Source organism: Quercus lobata, chromosome 1 (assembly GCF_001633185.2).
Source record: "Quercus lobata isolate SW786 chromosome 1, ValleyOak3.0 Primary Assembly, whole genome shotgun sequence".
Taxonomy (NCBI): domain Eukaryota; kingdom Viridiplantae; phylum Streptophyta; class Magnoliopsida; order Fagales; family Fagaceae; genus Quercus; species Quercus lobata.
In genome coordinates, this window is record NC_044904.1 from 52,127,700 (window position 1) to 52,143,777 (window position 16,078).

The 16,078-nt window shown below is 37.0% G+C and overlaps 1 protein-coding gene across 1 annotated transcript in view; it reads right to left on the minus strand.

Annotated features, from left to right (window-relative positions):
• The window catches only part of LOC115992055 (acetolactate synthase small subunit 1, chloroplastic), a 38,728-nt gene extending 24,747 nt beyond the window's left edge, over positions 1 to 13,981 (minus strand). The window contains exons 1-4 of the mRNA XM_031116101.1: positions 13,618 to 13,981; positions 12,351 to 12,564; positions 12,014 to 12,097; positions 11,605 to 11,673 (exon numbers count right to left, since the gene is read on the minus strand). Coding sequence (XP_030971961.1) covers positions 11,605 to 11,673; positions 12,014 to 12,097; positions 12,351 to 12,564; positions 13,618 to 13,841 — 591 coding nt within the window. The 5' untranslated portion in view covers positions 13,842 to 13,981. The remainder of the gene's footprint in view (positions 1 to 11,604; positions 11,674 to 12,013; positions 12,098 to 12,350; positions 12,565 to 13,617) is intronic.
• Positions 13,982 to 16,078: the final 2,097 nt, after the last annotated feature.

Below are 16,078 nucleotides of genomic sequence, written 5' to 3' on the forward strand. Positions count from 1 at the left end.
CCTTTCCCTCTGACAGGCCAGGTAGACATGAAGACACTAAAGCCTCCTTGACCACCACTAAGTCAAATAGGTCTAGGAACAAATCCTTATGAGAGAAGCACCGCACCAAATGTTGGTCCAAAACCTCACCCTACACCCGTCTCAAACTTCAAACCATAAGAAATTAGAAAGATTCCCATACCGTAAGCATACCCTTCCACAAGCTAACCCCATGTGAACTTCATAAGCATACCCTTCCACAAATTAAATGTTTAGTGTCACCAATACCTCCCCATAAGAAATCCCTTTGTATCTCCAACTTATTGACCACATGAGAAGACATTGTAAAGAGTGACATAAAATAGGTAGAAATGGAAGATATTTGGACTTCCCTATAACAATGAAGATGGGAAATTGCTCTTCCTTTCCAAACTATGAATTTGTTTCAAAACACTATAAACACCCTCAAGTTTTTTTTTTTTTTTTTTTGATAAATAACGTAAGAATATTATTAATAATAGAAAGAATGCCAAACCGAGTACATTGGGAATGTACTATGGGGGCACAAATCAGGAAACAAAAGAACAACAGTCAAGAAAAAAAGAAAATGAAGAACAAGAAAAATGAGAAAAAACCACACTCCATTCAAAGAGAGTGTGTAAGAAGAAAGACTTAATCTCCAACAAAGAATGTTCATAACCCTCAAAACTTCTAGCATTCCTTTCACGCCAAATGCACCAAATCAAGCAATGAGGCACTAATCTCCAAACATCAATGTGACGATGTCACGCAAGCTTTCCTTGCCAAGCCTCAAACAACTCAAAAACAATACGAGACATAACCCATTGAATACCAAACAAGCAAAAAACCAAGGACCACAACTCCCAAGCTATGGAGTAATGAAGTAGAAGATGATCCACCGACTCCCCACACCTCTTACACATATAGCACCAGTCAAGCACTATCACTCGTCTTTTACGAAACTGTTAAGATCTTACCTAAGAAAGCAGACCAAGAAAAGAAAGCCACCCTTGGAGGAACCTTCGATTGCCATATTATTCTCCATGAAAAGGAAACAAGAGTAGGAGGGTAGAAGGAGCTATAATAACCTCTAACCTGAAAACCTCTATTCCTTGCAGGTTTCCAACAAACCTTATCTGGGCCAAACCCCCGCACTGTCAAAGAATAGACCAACCCCATAAACCGGTCAAAGGCTTCTTCTTCCCAATCTTGTGGTGGATCTTATGGTGGACGACGAAATTGCACATTCCAATGAAACCTCCCAGCAGGCCAACCCATAATTTCAGCCACCGAGGAATCCTTTGACCTACTAAGACAATAAGAGTATGTTTGGTAACTATTTTTTTCATTAGTCTTTTGTTTTCTAAAACAATTTTCTGTTTCCTAAGACAAAAAACTTGTTTGGTAACTGTTTTTAGGCAAAAATCAAAAACTATATTCAATTTTCATAATGTGAAGGAAACTGAAAACAGATCTTGAGCTGTTTTTATTTTTCAGTTTTCCCTCACCTTAGAAAACACGCTAAAACATGCTGAAACACACCCAATTAATGAACCAGCGCACTGGTTCGACCCACATGACTGACAAAAAGCTTTTCGATTCTTTTTTTCTTTCACTCAATATTTTAGTGCCTAGTATCTGATAACCCTTTATATCTTCCTCTGCGCCTCCACTGCCTCCATCTTGCTCACAGAGAAAACCTTGATTGAGAGAACCACTTTTTTTTTTTTGATAAGTAATAAGATATATTGATAAAAAGGAACACCCAAGTGCACCGGAAGTGAACAAGGGATAGGAAATCAAATACAAAAATTACAAGAGTCTAGGAAAACAATAAAAGAAGGGAAAGATTTATTTTGCAAAGCAAACAACCAATCCCTTAATGTTCTAAAAAAGAGAAGCTTGAGTTCCGGAATAGATCTCTTAGAATCTTCAAAACATCTACTATTCCTCTCCCTCCAAAGGCACCACAATAAGCAATGAGGAATGATAGACCAAATAAAACCATTTCGATGACGACCAAAGCTGCCTTGCCAACAACGCAGTAGCCCCAAAACAGAGTGTGGCATAACCCAAGAAACTCCAAAAAGACCCAAAACCATAGACCATAGATCCGAAGCAAAAGGACAATGAAGGAATAGATGGTCAATCGATTCACCATTTCTCTTACACATGTAGCACCAATCCAAAATCCATACCTTCCTTTTACGTAAATTATCAATCGTCAAGCATTTCCCTAAGGCAGCAGTCCAAACAAAGAAAGCAACTCTAGAGGGAATCTTCTGCTTCCAAATACTTTTCCAAGGAAAACCAAAGAAGGCGGAGCCAGCTAAAATTCTATAATAATCACTAACCAAGAAACCCTTAACTTTGCTAGGAATCCAACACAATTTATCCTCACTAGGGGTGTCCAGGTGACCCGTTTACCCGACCAAACCGAGAAACCCGCCCGGACCGACCCGCTCGCCACCCGATCCGACGACTCTGGCGGTCGGCGGCGGGTCTCAACCCTCTAAACCCGATCCCGACGGGTCGAGTGGCGGGTTTTCTCCTCTAAAACCGCAGCCACCCGACCCGCCCGACCACCACTTCAGATGAACCATCCTCCGTTCAGATCCGACGACGATTAGCCATCTTTTGCTTAGATCCGGCGACGATTTTTCTCAGGTCTACTTAGATCCGATGATTTTGGCTCAGATCCGGCAATATTTTTCAAAAAATCGCTCAGATCGGAGACGTTTAAGCTCGGATCGGTGACGTGTAAGCTCAGATCGGTAACTTTGGCTTAGATCCGGCGATGTTTAAGCTCAGATCGGTGACGTTTCGTTCTCCTCCAACTAGATCCGACGACGTTTCGTTCTCCTCCGCTCGTTGCGCCGTTCGTCGGTTTCAACCGAACCGACCGATCGTTTTTCAGAATCCGATCCGACTCGACCCGTGGTGATCGGCGGTCGGTTGCGGGTCTGATTCTCTCCCACCCGACCTGAGCGGGTCGAGTCCGGGTTGGGCACAAATCCAACCCGGCCCGACCCGTGGACAGCCCTAATCCTCACCTAGCCCCCTTATAGAAGAACCATAAATGGTTTCCAAGAAATCAGACATAGCCTCTAGATCCCGAGCATGCACACCCCTAACGAATCTCACATCCCAAAAGCGGACACCATTGGTGGACATCATAAACTCAGCCACACTAGCATCCTTATTCCTGCAAAATCTGAACAAGTCCGGATAACTAACAGCAAGAGAAGTCTCTCCACACCACCGGTCCTGCCAAAACTTCACTCTAGACCCATCACCAATATCATATAGAATATGGCGAGAGAAGGAAGGCCATCCCTGATGGATATTTTTCCATAAACCAACACCATAAGGGCCAATCACAGCTCTGGTACACCAGCCCCCCCACATACATCCATATTTTATCTCTATCACTTCCCTCCAAAGGGCATCTTCCTCAATCCCGAATCTCCAAAGCCACTTCCCAAGCAAAGCTTCATTGAAGAGTCTAATCTTCCTTATCCCTAAGCCACCCGAAGAAATAGGAGAACAAACAGTAGCCCATTCAACCAAATGAATTTTAGGATCATCTCCAAAACTGCCCCATAAGAAATTCCGCTGGAGCCTCTCAATTCGGTTAGCCACACTAGCAGGAATAGAAAATAGAGATAGAAAATAAGTGGGTAAATTAGAAAGGGTGCTTTTGATTAGGGTGACTCTACCTCCCTTGGATAAATATAAGCGTTTCCAACCCGCCAATCTCCTCTCCATTTTCTCCAGAATTGGATTCCAGATAGTCTTATCCTTGAATTTAGCACCCAAAGGAAGACCAAGATATTTCATTGGGAGAGAGCCTTGCTTGCAGCCAAGAACAACCAAGAAAAGGTCTATATGATTGACTACCCCAACTGGAACCAATTCTGACTTGCCTAGGTTAATCTTTAGGCCTGACACCGCCTCAAACCAGATAAGAATCATACGAAGAATCAAAATCTGATCTAAATCAGCCTCACAAAAGATTTGAGTGTCATCCGCAAAAAGGAGATGAGACACCGCCTTAGATCTTCCCTCCAAGTTACCCACACTGAAACCCGACATGCGACCTTCATGAACAGCTTTATCCAACATTCTTCCAAGAGCTTCCATCACCAAGACAAACAAGAAAGGAGACAACGGATCACCTTGCCTCAAGCCTCTAGTGCTACCAAAGAATCCACAAGGAGAGCCATTAATCAAGATGGAGAAACGGACAGTGGATAGACAAAAGAGGATCCATTGTCTCCATTTGGCAGAGAAACCACTTCTTTCTAACATCTGCAGCAGGAAATTCCAGTTTACATGGTCAAAGGCCTTCTCAACATCCAACTTACAAATCAGCCCCGGCATCCCAGACTTCAATCTACTGTCAAGACATTCATTAGCAATAAGAACAGGGTCAAGGATCTGTCTGTCCCTCACAAAAGCATTTTGAGAAGCTGAGATTAAATCCCCCATCACCGAGCGGAGACGATTAGCCAAGACTTTAGCAATAATTTTATAAACCCCTCCAACCAAACTAATGGGCCGAAAATCTCCAGTCTCATTAGCCGCATGTTTTTTAGGAATGAGAGTAATAAAAGTTGCATTTAAACTTTTCTCAAACTGACCAGTGGCATAAAAATGATGAAAAACAGCCATGAGATCAGGCTTAACAATCCCCCAGCAAGCTTGGAAAAAAGCCATAGGGAAACCATCTGGACCAGGGGCTTTATCACCATGAAAACTTTGAATGACATCAAAAATTTCTGCCTCTTCAAAAGGCCTCTCTAACCAATCCGCATTCTCACCAGATATCATTGGAAAAACCAACGACTCTGGAAATGGCCGCTCAACCTGTTGCTCAGAGTATAGATTCATGAAGGAATGAGTAATGTAGTCTGCAATTATACCCTGATCCGAAGACAAGGTACCATTAACCATTAGGCTTTCAATACCATTATTTTTTCTGTTAGAATTAGCCATTCTATGAAAGAATTTGGTATTGGCATCCCCTTCCTTCAAATACAACACCCTAGACTTTTGCCTCCAACTAGTCTCTTCCATAAGAGTCAACTTTTCAATATCTGTACGAAGATTAGTTTGAGCTAACTTCTCCTCAACAGATAGACTAAGAGTCTCCGCTTTAGCATCCAAACCATTCAGTTTGTTCCAAAGGTCTTGTTTCTTAAAAGTGACATTGCCAAACTCGATCTCATTCCACTTTTTTAAATCCAACTTTAAGGCAGCCAACTTCTTAGAAAGAATAAAACTTGGGGTTCCTTGGAACGAGTAGGAAGCCCACCACATCTTCACTTTGTCGACAAAATTATCCACCCTCAACCACATATTTTCAAAACGGAAAGGAATTTTTCCTCTTCGCTGCCTCCCACCCTCCAACAATATAGGAAAGTGGTCAGAAAGAACTCTAGACATCCTTTTTTGGGTGAACTGAGTGAACCACTTGTAAGGTAAGTGAATGGTCTTCACCGGATTGTCCTTCATGACTGCATCTGCATGTGCGTTGAATCTGGGTTTATTCAGAATGGGTATTTTTTGTGTGTTTGATTTAGGATTTTGGGGGTTTTGGGTTTGCTTTGGCTGTGTTGGTAAGCTTGTGGGCTCTATGGTGTTGGGTTTGTGTGTGTCTTGCATTCCTGTTTTCTTCCCTGTTTGAGTGTTACATCCCCTGTTTCTTGAACATGTTTTCACTTTGTTTCTTTAGCTATCTAATATGCTATGTTTAATCAAAAACTGTCCAATATATATATAAGTATAAATTCCGAATTGAAGGTTTGAGAAAGTCCTTGATCCCATGGAGTTTATTCAAGTGTGAGGTAAACAATGAGAAACAGTCCACAATGATATAATCTAATATTAATTCAAATATAGAATCTTGTCTACAATGCCATATTCAAATTGAAATTAGTAATCAATGCTTGAACATGTTTTCACATTCACATCTGAAAATTTAAAAAAAAAAAAAAAAAAAAAAAAAATAGAGCAATGGAGAAAAGAGAGAAAGGAAGAAAGTCTAATAACATTTTAATTTCAAAGGAAACTTCCAAATTGCCAACTCTTGGTTATACACAATATATGGTCAATTAAACGCGTTTATATATGGTGGTCATGCTTTAATTAATGAAATTTGGTTGATATTTGCACATGAAGCTAGCTGCAACAAACCTCGGCTTGACTGGACTGTGTTATTGTTTATTAATGAATGGTAGTCTCTCCCCCTGTTCTGGTAGTGGCTGAACAGGGTATACACTTATACGGTGTAAATGGTTTTTTGGATTAAATTTCAATAAAGTTCTATCTTTTATCTCAAAAAAAAATATATATATATATATATATATGAAGAGATGGGTTCAAGTTAGACCTGGTGTAACTCTAAAGGGTTACACATTTTTTAAATCATTGGATTTAAGTAGATCCAACGGTCAAAAAAAGACTATCATTAATGCTAATATTTTAATTGATCTCATTTATTATCCCTTATTTAATACATTCTATACTTATTTCTAAGCCCAAAAAAAATTATACGGTTGACTCTTTCTTTCTCCACTGCACGTCTCTCTCTCTTTCTCTCTGCACATTTTTTTCTCTATCTCCTCCAAGGCTCTTCCACCTCCACAGTCAAATCGCCAGCAACCAAAAAAAAAAACAAGCCACATATGGTTTCAACAAATGGTGTAGTACTCGTTAATGGTAACAAGGCTAAACAAGAGTGGTGTAGAATAATAAAGGAACCTGTCTGCCTAAAAGCAATTGGTCATGGATGGAAATAGCGTCAACATCACAGAGGAAGAGTGGATACGAATTCAACAGATGGAGCAATACTTGTTAATGTTTTGTCATTGGCATGGTAGCGCATTGAATTTTGTCATTGGACACATAGTATAAAATGTTTCTTAGCTTCAGTTATTAGCACATAGTATAAAATGTTTCTTAGCTTCAGTTATTAGCTTTTTTTACTCTCTTTTTTAGCATATTCTGAGGTCTTATCCTCAAAATCTTTTGTGCCATTGTGAATGTAGAAAAAACTGAAGTAATGATTATTACTGAGATATATTTTTCTTTTCATTGTTCAAATTCAAAGAACTTAACATTAGCTTATAAAAAAACTATATAATCACATCAAAGTAATTACAGTCTCCAACCTATTATAATTTTAAAAGTATGGTTAAATTCAATCTCCTTAGAATCAAAGAGAACCAAGGATGGTAATACTTTCCAACTATAATTTTCATCTACATGTCAAAGGACCAAAGACAGAAATGCAGTGGAGAACAACATGTACGGCAGGCTGTGGTTTTTTTTTTTTTTTTTTTTTGCTGCCGGCAACCTGGCATGGTTGTGGGGGTGGAAGAGCCATGGAGGAGAAAGAGAGATAGAGTCAGCCGTACAAATCTTTTTGGGTTTAGAAATAAGTATAGAATGTATTAAATAAGGAATAATAAATGAGATCAATTAAAATATTAGCATTAATACTAGTCTTTTTTTGACTGTTGGATCTATTTAAATCTAATGGTTTAAAAAATGTGTAACTCTTTAGAGTTACACCAGGTGTAACTTGAACCCATCTCATATATGAATATGTATATATAATGTGTATCATAAACTTCAAAATTTTGTAATCAGCAACATAATATGAGAATAATTTGTGATATCTAATCATTCAAATTAGTTGTGCATATTAAAAATGCTCTTATAGTTTAGGACATATATTGCAAATACTCTCATTGTTTCTTGGTCATTGTTTCTGACTTTCTGTGCTCTGTTGATAGCTGAAAAGGAACAAACTTTTGGGTTTTGTTTCTAGAGTTTTGGAGAAAGAAAAATAAAAGGATCTTGCATTGCTGGACTTTAGATTGTTAGAGATGTAATTTGTAAGCAAAAATATAATAACTTGCAAGTCAAATAGTCTGAGGCGGTTACTTTGTTGTAAGGAGATGCAAATTTAATAAACTTGTCATTCAACAAGAATTCTAGCACTCAATTTGTATTTCTAATCATTTGAAGATTATGAGCTAAATAGTTGTATCATTGCAGCAATGCCAAAGACCTTCTAAGTAAATGGCAAAGGATGTCTTAAGTTACACATATGATTGACAGTCTAAGGCAAGCCAGTATATTGTACCTCAAGTGCATTAGAAATTCATAAAAGAATTGAATTGTGGCAATTTATCATCTTAGAATTTTTCCATCTTGCACCCAACATAGTTCTTGTCAATTTTTGCTTCTTCAAAAGTACTGTGCAAATTATGCTCAAGTATTATAATTGTGAGAATTGTGTGAAACCAAGCTGAAAAAGAAATGAATCAGTACAAAGCTGTAATATCCATAGGAGTATTGCTTAGCATATTGTAACAGAAATACTTCTTTAGTTGTTGGAATAGCAACATGAATCATTCTAGTATTCCAGCCTATCAATAGTCAAATATTAGGTTGAATCACCACGTGTTTTTGAATTAGAATAAATATAATTTAAAAAAAAAAATTAACCAAAGAACACAAAATTTAACTTTTTCAGAAACAACTACCAAACAAATTTCCTGAATTTTGTTTTTGAAAAATGTGTTTTTCAAAACAACTAACCAAACGTGTTTTTCATTTTGAAAATAGAAAAAATTTGTTTTTTTCTTTTTCTCTTGAAAACAAGAAAACAAAAATAGAAAACAAAAATAGTTACCAAACATGCTCTAAAGCTCCAGAAAGGCCTCTTGGAGAGTACAATCCCCACACCACACATGCTTCCAAAATTTCACTCTAGTACCATCCCCCACATCATAAACAAAGAGTTTAGAGAAGTTCAACCAGCCACTTCTAATGTATCTCCACAAGCTGACCCCATAAGGACTTGTCACCTTTTTCGTACACCAACCACCCCAAATGTTCCCATATTTTGCCTCTATAACCCTCCTCCATAAAGCATCAGTCTCCATGCCATACCTCCACAACCATTTTCCTAGCAAGGCAGAATTAAAGTTCCCCAACCCCCCAACCTGCAACGGCCTACATACCTTGGCCCAATTAACTAAATGTATTTTAGGTTCACTACCAATCCCATTCCACAGAAAATGTCTCTGTAATTTCTCCGTACGCAGTAGGTGGCTAAGCTAGTGGAATCGTGCTGTCCTCTCCGCCCTTACCCACCACTTCCGTAAGTGCTAAGGAAGAATTCATGCCCAACGATACCTTCGGTGACATCACAAGGTGCTCCAATGTGGTGGGTGTGATCCTTGAGCTCTCAAAATCTTAAGGGAGAAAAAATTCCCTCCTTCCTCAATCACCAACTGAAACAACTTAGATTCAATAAAGAAACTTCGAAATCCCCCCATACTGGCCCTAGGAAATGAAAACTAAAACAAAATTTGTGGCTAATTCGAGGTAGCCGGGCCTCCTCTCAACTCAGAGAGAGAGAGAGCTCATGCAAAATGGATCTATAATTTTTTTGATTAATTCTGTGTGAGATTATCCCCATTGCCCTCAAGTTTTAAATTCTCCAGGTAATAAGAAGTTGAAAACAGGGTGTTAAGGGATTGGTTGTTTGCTTTACAAAATCAATCATTCCCTTCTTTTATTGATTTCCTAGACTCCTGCAATTTTTGTATTTGATTTCTTATCCCTTGTTCACTCCCTGTGTACTAGGGTGTTCCTTTTTTATATCAATATAATCTTATTACTTATAAAAAAAACAGTTCTCCTCACTCTATAAAATAGCTTCTTGAAATGAGAGAACTTCTATACAAAGTGACTCTTTCTCTTCTTGTTTGATAAGGAACAACTTTTACCAACCCTCAAAACAACTATTGTTCAATCAAGCTCTGGGACATTGGCACTTTTTTTGAATGAAAAATTTATTAAGAGTAAGAGACACCATGTACAGAAATGACAAAATCAAGACAAAGTACAAGAGTCTAGAAACTTTACAAGATTGGAACTTGGATGGCCTGGTAAATAGCCATCCAATCATACAAAAAGGAGCTTAATCTCTGTCATAGATTGTTTGAAGCCTTCAAAAGCTTAGCTATTACGCTCACGCCAAATGGCCCACATAAGACACAAAGGGACAACATTCCAACTATGGCCACTCTGATACTTTGAAAACCACCCCATCCAACATGCCAACAAATCAACAACCCAGAACAGCATGACCCAGTGCACTCCACATAAACACAAGAAACCATAACACTCTATTCTAATCAAAGTGCAACAATATATGATCTACAATCTCTTTGATGGGAGGACCACAATTTGACTCCCTACAACCACTCTAAAAACAAGACCGCGTGGTGTGATGTCAAAGGCCATAAAAGATTTGAATGTGTCTTCCTCATCACCAATTGGTTTTTGAGGTAAAATGACACAACTCAAGGTTCGACAAATGATATCAAAGCCATGGTCATGGGTTCGAGTCACGGAAGTGTCATTGTGAGGGAGGGATTATTAAAGAGATCACAATTTCACTCTCTACAACCACTCTAAAAATCGGCTCGCGTAGTGTGATGTCGAAGACCATAAAAGATTTAAGGGTGTCTTCCTCATCACCAAATGGTTTTGAGATGGAATGGCATAGCTCACGGTCCGACACTCTCCATCCTTCTTACACGATAACACCAATCTACCACAATAACCCCCCACCCTCTAGGATTATCTAAGGTAACAAATTTTACCAACGAAATAGAAGCTGTGCTGGGGGAGGCATGCGAGGCCCTCCACTGTAGCCATACCTACTTATTGATAAAATTCAAGTTCTAAATATTGCCATTTCTTGGGGACATCGTTAATGGTTTCTTTTCATAGTAAAAAGGGTGGGAGGGGAGAGAGGAGACTATTCCTCTCTTGCTCCCTTGGTAGCTAGAGAAGAGATGGTTTTAGAAAATTTAAAGAAAGCAGTACATTAGAAGACTCAAGAGGTAGCACAATTGATTGGAGACCGTGCCTCATAAAGTGGAGGTCACTAGTTCGAATCTCCCCTTCCCCCCTCCCATTGAGGTGAAAAACTTACTTAAAGATTGTACCCAATGCACAAAACTCTCACTTTTACAAGATAAGAGAGAGGTCATGATAGGCAACCTTACCGGGATTTTTTTTTTTTTTGGAGACTGATTCCCAAAAATCAAACCCGCTACCTATCGCTTTTGTGGAAGAAACTTGTTATCGCACCCCAACATCTGAGCCAAAAACTGACATATAAAAAATAAAAATAAAAAGATACATAAGACTATCTTGTGGTAAGCGATCTTGGCTTCTTTTCAAAGTTTGGGCTAATTTCATTATTATTGATGATGGGAAGTTTCCCACAGTTATGACCATGAATGTCTCTTCACACTAGAGTTTTATCATATTGAAAAATAACAATCACAGTAATAAAAAATAAAAAATAAAAAATTATTTCATTAATCATAATAATAATACTATGTTAAACATGTGTCCCAAATTATTCTCTTTACTTTTGCTATTTTTGAATTCATTCTATTATATTACAAATATTTTTCTTCATATCAAAAAATCGCATGGATAGCTAAGCGTCCTAACTGAAACACACTAGAGAATAGAAAAGGCTATGAATTTCACAAAACTCACCTCAATGGTCAGAGAATCTTCCGAGATATCCACAATCTTTGCTCTAAAGATGTCTACTAACCACATGATCTGGAGATTTAGGATAAAGAAATAGATTAGGTGCTTCAATGCATTAAAATGAAATGAAAACCACTGAAATTCATAGTACTCCATCCAGGTGGCGATATCTCGACCAATGGTTGAATGATTTAAATTTAATTTTATTAGGTAATAAATTCATTAAAAATTTAAATAAAGGGTGCAAGAGGGTCTCCAAAAGTTACAAACAACCTAAAATTAAAGATGTCAAAAAATAAAATAAAAAATGTATATTGTCTAAAGCAATCATCCAATCTTACAAAGATCTTACAAACATGGACCAAAGGAATTTAAAGGGATCTCAACACTATTAAATGATCCAAATCATTACCTCAGGACGGGTACTCGGATCTGCATTAAGTTTTACAAGCATCAGCTCACGTTCTACTTGTGGCTCCCTTGAGATATCTTCAACCTGGTATATCAAATATTAATCAAGAAGTAAAGCACAGAACAAAATCTAGGGAACAGCCAATGAGCCACTACAAAAAATTGGTACTAGAGGAGTTAATGCGATGGAAAGAAATAAATGTCTTGAAGCTTCTATTTTCTGCTGAATTACCCCGAAATAATATTAAAAATACATAAATAAAACTTCAGCAACTCTGGAAACAACACAAGAAAGCTTGATTCCTATAGAATATTCAAGATTAAGGGTGAGCCATAACCTTAATGACATTCACAAGCTTGTTCAGCTGTTCAACAACTTGTCGCAAAATCTTTTCAGTTCCGGAGACAACTATGGTAAAGAGAGCCTTGTCCTTGTTTAAGCCAACTGCAAGGGACTCAATGTTGTAACCCCTCCGAGCAAAAACCCCAGCAATTCGATTTATTATTCCACTCTCATCCCCAACAAACACTGAGATTGTATGACGTTTCACCCTAAAATAAATCAACATAACACATTACAACCAAATAAAACATAGTAGATATGCATATCAGAATGGGAAAGAAAAGAGGTTCATAAGTAGGCTTTGACATCATTAAAAGTCTTTAAAAATATCGCAATCTCTAAAAGGAAGGCAAAACCACCTATCAATTAGTTATCAACAAAAAGATAAAGAAACCAAAAGCTTTATTGGCATGTTCATGCTTATATCCATATCAACCTTAAAAGGATTTTTTGGTACCCGATCATTGCTTCTCTTTGGTTGGAATCTGTATAGCCAAACTAAAATTAATAAATGGTTGGATAAATGTTCATTGCCCTTATTCCCTAATAAATGGTTGGATAAGCTTAAATTTATCAAAAAACAAAATTGGATACAGCAATTAAAAAAATAAACTTAAAAGTTAAATTATTTTTAAATATATTACTTGTTGATTTCCCAGAGAAAAGAACCCATCTCAGTGTTCTTCCTATACCTAAACCCGTTTTATTGGTACATTGCTTCACAAATGCCAAGCATTTTATAATATAAATTGTCCCTAAAGAAGTCATATAAAGTTATAACTAGAAACCCAATGTGGTAATAATCTCCATCATATTAGTATTACTCTCTTTAAAATTTCATTTCTAAACCAAGATCATGAGAATAAATACCCTTTGTTACGAGGTCATCAAACTACAGAATTCAGTTAATTCAAAATACAACCAATCAACCACAAAACTTTTATACAAAATGGAACTGTTTTGTAAAAGCCAAATTCCAATTAAAAAGAATAAAAGAAGAAAAGAAACCACACCATTCAATAAATAGAATAGAGCAATGAAACAATTCCATGCAACCACTAAATCCAACAAATGAATAAAACAAACCCCTTTAAGACTTAAGAGATATAACAAACCCCAACGGAAAAGGCAACAAATTTGAAGCCAATGTACACATGTATTAATCAATAAAAAGTGAAGCATCATAGACACATATATTAAATTAAGAAAACCCAGAAAACAACAAGCAATATATATCCGAAAGAGTAGAGTCAGAAACAGACTTAGACAGAGTCAGTGATGGTGTGGACTCGCTTAAATACGCTGCATTGTCATTGCTAGCAGAAGCAGAAACCCACAGCTTCTTGAACTCAAAGTTCCTACATTTGGGTGTCCTAAAGTGCCCAAAATCCAAGCTTTTTGAAAACCCATTTCCCAAATCCACTCTTAAACGTGTGTTTGGATTCTGGGTACGTAATGGTGGTGGGCAAGGTGACACAGCCGCCATGATAGAGAGTCCTGGTTTTTTGAGGAGAAAAGAGAAACACACCAACTTTTTAGTTTACTGCTACATTTTCTAGCTTTATATTATACCCATAGATATATATCACACGCTAAAACTCTTTTGTCAGTTTCTCACACGTGGGTTTTTCAAGGCTTCTTAGAAGTCAGAAACTAGCGGAAATTTTTGGGCTTTTGCCATTATTTTGTAAAGAATCTAGCACAATGTCTTTATTGTTTTAAAAATTTTGCCACTTAATTTTATTAAAAAAGAAATTTATTTAAGTGAAACACGCTTAATAATTTTAAAACAGGGACACTGTGCTAAATTTTTTTTAAATAAAGACAAAAGTTCATTTTCTTCAGAAACTAGAACCGAGTAAACGGAAAAGTCACCAAAAATTAAAAAACATGTGTTTGGCCCGAGCTAAGCCAGCTGTTTACTCTCTTTTTTAAGTTTTTAAGGGTAAGTTTTATAACTTTTTAAAATTTTAATTTTTTTTTTACAAGTATACTTTATTATATTTTCAGTAAAAAAATTAAATAAGTTATTTCCAGAATTTTCTTTAGAAATTTATTCTCCCTTTTTTTATTTAATAAGTTTGAACAAATAATTCTCATGTTATCGAGTAAGAGATCTAGCGTGACTGAGGTTTCAATTTCATTTACATCAAAAAATAAATTAGTGTCTTGGGGTCTAAAAATAAAAAATCATCCTTATAGGAGATATTGATAAAAATATTATGGGGGAAAATAATTTAAAAGGTAAGGGGGCTTCGCTGGATTTAAGGAAGAGTGTTTAAGAAAGAATAATAACGTGGGAGGTGAACCTATTGTTCCTAAGAAGATTTTAAGGGGTAGTCCTGTGGCGGGATAAGGATGCTGAAGTCGCAGTGAGTATTAACAGTTCTTCTGAAACAACACCTTTAAATTTCAGTACTAAGAGAATAGTTTTAATATTGGAAAATATCCTATTGCCTCCAAGAAACAAGAGGATAAAGGGTCCGTTTGGATTGAGCTTATTTTTGCTGAAACTGAAAACTGAAACTGAAAACACTGTAGCGAAATATTTTTTAAATATGTGAATAGTACCGTGGGACCCATTTTTAATAAAAAAATTGTGAAAAGTGAAATTTGTGGGTCCGTGAACAGTGCACAAATGCACTGTTCACACTGAAAAAGTCCACATATACGGCTGCACAGTAACTTATTACTCTTGAAACGCGAGAAAACCAAAAAAAAAAAAAAAAAGGGGGAGGTGTTTGCTGTGTTACTGTAGCGTGGGTCCCACGCAGAAAACGCAAACGCACGTTAGCAAGAAAACGTCCAGCCCAAACGCCCTCAAAGGCTGAAAATCTAGGAGAGCTATCAATGGGCCGTGCAGTGCTAAAATTGCTACAGAATAACACTTCCTCTCTCTCTCTCTCTCTCTCTCTCTCTCTACATACATATATATATATATATAACCGAAACCTTTAACTTAACCAATAAATCTCTTTTTTATATCAGCATTATTTAAAAATAATAATACATCTCTTTTTTCCCTACCAAATAAAAATTACAAAACCCCCAATACCCAAAAATTTCAACTAAAAAAAAAAGTTCCCAAAAATCTTTCTTCTCCTTTCCCAAAACCCAACTCTGAACACCATTCTCCTTCTCCTCTCTCTTCTCTATTTCTCCCCCTCATCTCTCTTCTTGACCCTTTCAAATTCCTCCGATTTTTTTTTTTCAATTCAAAATACTGTATCGCAAAGAGGTGATAATCAAACCCGATAAAACCCTAAACCTCTTCAAGAACTAACACCACCAACTCTCACCGTTACAATTTGCACACCCAGGCCCTAATATGTGTGATTCTTTTCTGGTTCAATTTCTTAAGATGATTCCACCAGCTTTGAATCTTTCAGGTACGTATCAGATCAGCTTGAATCCTCAATCTTCCTTATCTTCTTCCTTTTTTGTTGCTCTTGTCCTAATCTATATGCTTATGAATAATTTATGGTTTTTGTTTCCATGGTTTCTGTTAGGACATATGTGTTTCATATGTTAAGAACATATGTCATGATTTTATGTAATTGACTTATCCTTTAACAAAACGCACTTTACTTGTATTTTGGTAGATTTAGGATGTCTTTAAATATTTCAAGAAACCTTATTTCAATATCAAGTATTGAAACCTTCAAGTCTGTTCAAGAAAACAAGTTCAGAGTGCAAAACCATTAAAACTCGACAGCTACATCT